At 48.8% G+C, this 5,512-nt stretch overlaps 1 protein-coding gene across 1 annotated transcript in view; it reads right to left on the bottom strand.

Moving 5' to 3' along the window:
- Positions 1 to 4,391, bottom strand: part of Depdc7 (DEP domain containing 7) — a 22,835-nt gene extending 18,444 nt beyond the window's left edge. Inside the window, exon 1 of the mRNA XM_005364065.3 lies at positions 4,278 to 4,391. Within this exon, the coding sequence (XP_005364122.1) occupies positions 4,278 to 4,350 (73 nt within the window). The 5' untranslated portion in view covers positions 4,351 to 4,391. The remainder of the gene's footprint in view (positions 1 to 4,277) is intronic.
- Positions 4,392 to 5,512: the final 1,121 nt, after the last annotated feature.

Here is a 5,512-nt window from a genome sequence, read left to right as displayed (position 1 = left end):
AGCTCTGTAGACCAGGCTGGTCTCGAACTCACAGAGATCCGCCTGCCTCTGCCTCCCGAGTGCTGGGATTAAAGGCGTGCGCCACCACAGCCCGGCTGGACTCAACTTTTAAAGTCGTTGAAATGACTCTTTTTTTTCCTCTTAAGCTTTAAGAAATAGAGCTAGTGCATATGTTTCAAGTTTCCTTATAGAGGTTAAAATACTTAGCAGGTTTTTGGGTTGTCTCACCCAACATTGCTTCCACACTGGTTGATGAACACTTGTTACTTGTTGATGACTGCTAACTACTAAAAGCCATTTGTAAAGGTTAACCCAATGGGTTCTCGGTGGATTATTTTACACCCTCATCGGACCTCTTAGGAGGCATTTTTCATTTATCACAATGGGATGGAAGGGCATACTGACATCTAGAAACATTGCTAAAGTCCTACAATCCACAGGATGACTCCTGCAACACAGTCGGGGTCAGCAGAGCCTGGGCTGATGACACACTCTTCAGGCGTGGGAACTTGTGACTGTATGACACAGTCACCTGCTACAGGTGCAGAGTAAGGCAGCAAGGATTGGGGAGTCCCAGTGACCTGTGTGTCACTCTTGGGTCCACCCTTTACTAAAATATGACCCTGTTGCAATCATATATGCTAATGTGGCTGTGTACAACAATAACCAGATGGCCAGTTCAAGCCAGGGATGCTGGCGGAGACTGGGAAACTATCAGTGTCTAGAGGAGCCCAAGGAGACAAGAAAGCCAGGGATGCTGGCGGACACTGGGAAACTATCGGTGTCTAGAGGAGCCCAAGGAGAGAAGACAAGTTACTGCAAAGTGACTATAAAATCCTGCACAGGCTCATTGAAGAGAAAAGGAACAAAGAACACAATCTGGGTAAATGAGGAGCTTTTTAGTTAACAGTCATCTTCTATTATTTATTTGCTTTCTCAGAACGACCATACTCACGGAAGATATTCCATGTGGAGAGTGATGTCAAGTTCCAAAAGAAAGTCCAGTCAAAGACCATTCAAAAGATGACAAAACCAGGGCTAAGATTGAACCTTTGCACCACCATTACACTATTTAGGAGTTAAGAGAATTTTAAGAAATACCATCCACCACACGTGGCGGCACAAGCCTGTAATCTCCGCAAGCTCAGAAGGCTGGGGGAAGAGGATGTCCAGCTGGAGGCAAGATTGAGCTACAACAGAAAACCCTGTCTCCATAAAGAAAGAAAAAGCTGTGAAGACTGGAGAGATGGCTCAGACGTTAAGAACACTTGCTGCTATTTCAGGACCTGAATCCAGCTGCTAATACCCACAGCTGGCAGCTCACAACCACCTATAAATTCAGATCCAGAAGATCTGGGGCCCTCCTCCGGTCTCTGTGCTCATCACACACACATAAACAGTTCAACAACAACAACAACAAAACCATTGAAAATTTGGGTGCCATTCAGTAAAAGAACATTTGTCTAGCATGGATAAAGGCCTGAGTTTGATCCCCAGCACAGAAAAATTATTTCCCATAGTAGTTTTCTTTTTTCCATTTTGTTTCATTATTTTATGTGCATAAGTATTTGCCTTAATATATGTCTGACACCACATGCATGCCTGGTGCCAGCAGAGGCCAGAGGAGGAGGTCGGAGTCCGTGGAGCTGGAGCTCCAGACAGCTGTAACACTTTATGAGGGTGCTGAGTCAAGCTAAGTCCTCTTCACGGCTGAGTCACCTCTCCAACCCCTTGATAGCAGTTCTAAAAACATTACTCAGGCTAGAGAGATGCTCAGTGGTTAAGGACACTTGCTGCTCTTGCAGAGAACCCAGTTTCAGTTCCTGGCACCCACATGGTGGCTACAACCATCTGTAACTCCAGTTCCCGAGGATCCTGTGCACAAGGCGCACACATGGAGTACATACAGATAGACAGGCAAAACACGTATACACTTAAAAAGTGAAATAAATTAATCCAAAAAAATTTACTTAGGGCTGGAGAGATGGCTCAGGGGTTAAGAGTACTGACTGCTCTCCCAGAGGATCCTGGTTCAATTCCTAGCACCCACATGGCAGCTCCCAGCTGTCTGCAACACCTGTTCCAGGTGATCCATTGCCCTCTTTCCATCTCCGAAGGCACCGGTCACATCTGTGGTACACAAACATACATGCGAGAAAAACACTGATAACACATAAAATAAAAATACCTAAATAGTATGTTTAAGATTACTCAGAGAAATGCTTAGTGGACAGTAACTGAAACGTCACGAAAACAAAGAGTATAGAGGTTTCTATTACACCCGGGGAGCTGAGGCCAAGTGGGAAACTTTCCTATACTGCAGAAACGGATACTGCAACACTTTTACTGGAGATTGCCTTTGACAGTCCCAAGTTTGTTTTCCTATTCGGCATCAGAGAGAGGCTGACTCTGAGCTGCCTTGGGAAAGGCTGGCTGCTGGTAGAAAACAAGTCTGCTGACAAGAACGCTTTTAACATGGCCTAAGACAAGCATCACCAAAAGCAGGGACCGGCCCCCACTTAATTCAGAGATTAATGAGAAAGCATATGGGGAGTGTTCTGAGCTCCCTGGAAAAGTGACACCAGGCAAATTCGAAGACTTGGGTTACAGTATAAAGGGATAACAAGATAACACACCGCTTTCTTCTGGGTCTGTATTAAGACAGGTGTCTTAAGTTCTGGCCGCAGATTAGCATAAAACTCTTTTTCTTCCTCATCAGTCAAGTTCCTGCTTGTGCTTATAGCCCGCTGATGGTATGAAAGAGTTACTAAGCCCTGGAGAGGGAAAAGTACAAAGCTGCCTGCCAGAGCACACAGCACGGGAATGGCAAGCAACCAAAACCCTGGGCTCCCATTACCTTGCTCATGAGGACTGGGACAAAGCAAGTCAAGGTGACGAGGAATAAACATTAACAAACACGAGAGCCCGCAGCCGACCCTCAGCACACTGTACCATGTGCAAAGGACAGGAAGCAGTCTTCTCCTTTAATAAAAATGTGCTGGTCCACAGGTCCACTCTTCCCCTCTTCCCTCTGTGAGTCTTCTACACAGTTTTAACTTTTATTCCCTCTCACCATCTAAAAAGGTGTTCACAAGTGTCCAAAGTCCAGAACTGACACTGCCGCTGAGAGAAAAGACTGTCGCGTTTAAGTTGGTAAATTTGGAAATGTCATTTACCGGAGGGCCTAAAGATAATATTTCAAGTGACAGGATTACGATCTAAGCTTAAAGATATCACTTCAAGTGTCAGAATGATCGAAGCCTTTTCGATGGAAGCAGAATATGTTCAGTTTTTCGTTTGCTTTGATTTTTGAGACAGTCTCATCTTGTAACTTGCTGTGTTGACCAGGCTGACTTGGAATTCAGAGAACTGCCTGCCTTTGCCTCTCCAGTGCTGGGACTAAGGGCTTGCACCAGCCACTACAGCTGGCGTATATGGACCGTTTTATAATCTGTACTGAGAAAGCACCAAAGACAAGTAGTTCTCTAGCAAAATTGGTCCAAATGTTAATGTTACTAATTAATGAAGCATTAATCAGTAAGTCAAACACAATAGTGGGGCCACTAAGATACACTCATCTGACCGAGAGGAAGGAATCACTGTTTCACAAACGGGCATTTTACAAATGAAAAGCTTTGGTAGAGAGCCAATTTCTCCAGCTTCAGAAAGGGGTAAAGTGGCACCTCATCCAGACGAAGCCAAACATCCCAAGTCACCCGACTCACCCCATGTGCAGAATGAGATATGATAGGGTTGGAATTTTAGAACAGAGTAGCTGATTCGGTTCAAAGACCTTAGACCCGCCCTCAGTGATTCAATAAAATCTCTCTCCCTCCCAAAGTCATGTAACTATCAAAGAAGGAAAGAAGGGATAAAACGGATTCACTGAAACACTGCTTGTTCAGAAAAGGTTAAATTCACACAACACACAACACACACACACACACACACACACACACACACACACATTTCATCTTCGGAATCTGGGGAGCCACCGACCTCTGGTCCTACCATGCAGTCAGAGTTCGTGCTCCAGACGCTGGACAGGAAGCTATTCAAAACTCCGCGCTTGTCACAAGTCAGGCTGTGGAGCCTCACCCGGGGCCCCACTACGAACTAAGTTCGGGAAAGTTCCTAAAATGCCGGGATCTGGCAGCGGCGGGGTCGGTGGCTCGCTGCCCACCCGTGGGAGAAAGCGGATCCTCGCGGTCGCCCAGCCCGCGGTGCGCGCCGCCCGCCCACAGCCCGCGCCCGCCCCGCGCTGCCCTCCGACCCACCCGGAGGCCTCTGCGCGGGGCTGTGCAGAGCCGACAAGTCCAACGCCGCAGCCTTCTCCCGAACCGTGGCCATGACCGCGGCAGGGAAAACACCGCCGCCGTCCGCTCCGCCGCCGCTGCTCCACAAACTGCGCGCCCGCGCTCGAGCCTCGGGTTAACTGGCCAGGCTGGGGGCGGGGCTCCAGGGACTCCGCCCCCGAAGGGTCACGTGTCTTGCCGGTCCGCTCCAAGGCTGAGGTCCTGGCGCTCCAAAACGCCTCAGGCCACTCAAGGTGGGTAGTGCCCAGGTAAAAAGTTCTTCTCCCGGCGCGGCCTTTCGAGGCTTCCTCGGCAGTAGCCCGAGGCTAGACCCCTCGGGAGTCTACCCTCGCCCCAGCCAAAGCCCCACTGCTCCAGGTCTCTGCCCTCACCTGCGAGTTTTAGGACCAGGTTGGCTGGGCCTTTTAATGAGGATTACCTGAACCAACGTTCAGCGTTTAGTATTTGGGCCATAAATGCTTCCAAGTGTGTCACGATAATAAATGCTTCGAGTCCTCCCCCCCCCCCCCATAGATCCCTTCCCTCTAAGGAGCAAACAGCCTTATCTGGCCCAGGAGAGCAATGTCCAGAGGTCAGAGGACCGCTGCGAAAGATCACGGGGCAGCCTGCCAAGGAAATCTGTGATGATTCTAAATTAACCCCGGGTGGTGAGCATGGGGCATGCTGCGGGAAGGGGAGAGTGGGAGAGCAAGCTGGAGGAGGAGGTGGGAGAGCAAGCTGGAGGAGGAGGAGAAGGGAGAGGGCTGTTGGAAGCACCTTGGTTTCTTGGGTAGTTGAGGCAGGGAAACCAGAGGCCCAATGCTGGGGTAAGTCCCGAAGGCTGAATGGTGTAGATCATTAACCCAGCAGATGGATGCATGCCCATTTATTTTTATTTTTTCTTTCCTTTCTTCTTTTGAAGAAAGACAGGGTCTTTATGCCCTAACTGACTGAATACGCTCTGTAGACCAAACTGGCCACGAACTTGAGAATTTCTGGCTGCCTCCGTCTCCCGAGTGCTGGGAATAAAGGCTTGTGCCGACGTTGCTCGCCCTTTCCTTAGCTCCCTCCCTCTTTAGGGGCTAGAAAGATGACTCAGTCAGTAAGAAGAGCTCTTGCTGCACTAACACAGGATTAGAGTTCGGTTCCCAGTACCCATACCGGCTCACAATCACTTGTCAATAATTCCAGCTCCAGGGTTTCTGATGCCCTCTTCT

This window comes from Microtus ochrogaster (assembly GCF_000317375.1).
Source record: "Microtus ochrogaster isolate Prairie Vole_2 chromosome 14 unlocalized genomic scaffold, MicOch1.0 chr14_random_1, whole genome shotgun sequence".
Taxonomy (NCBI): Eukaryota; Metazoa; Chordata; class Mammalia; order Rodentia; family Cricetidae; genus Microtus; species Microtus ochrogaster.
The sequence above is the reverse complement of the archived record's forward strand: the minus strand, read 5'-3'. Positions and strand labels throughout refer to the sequence as shown.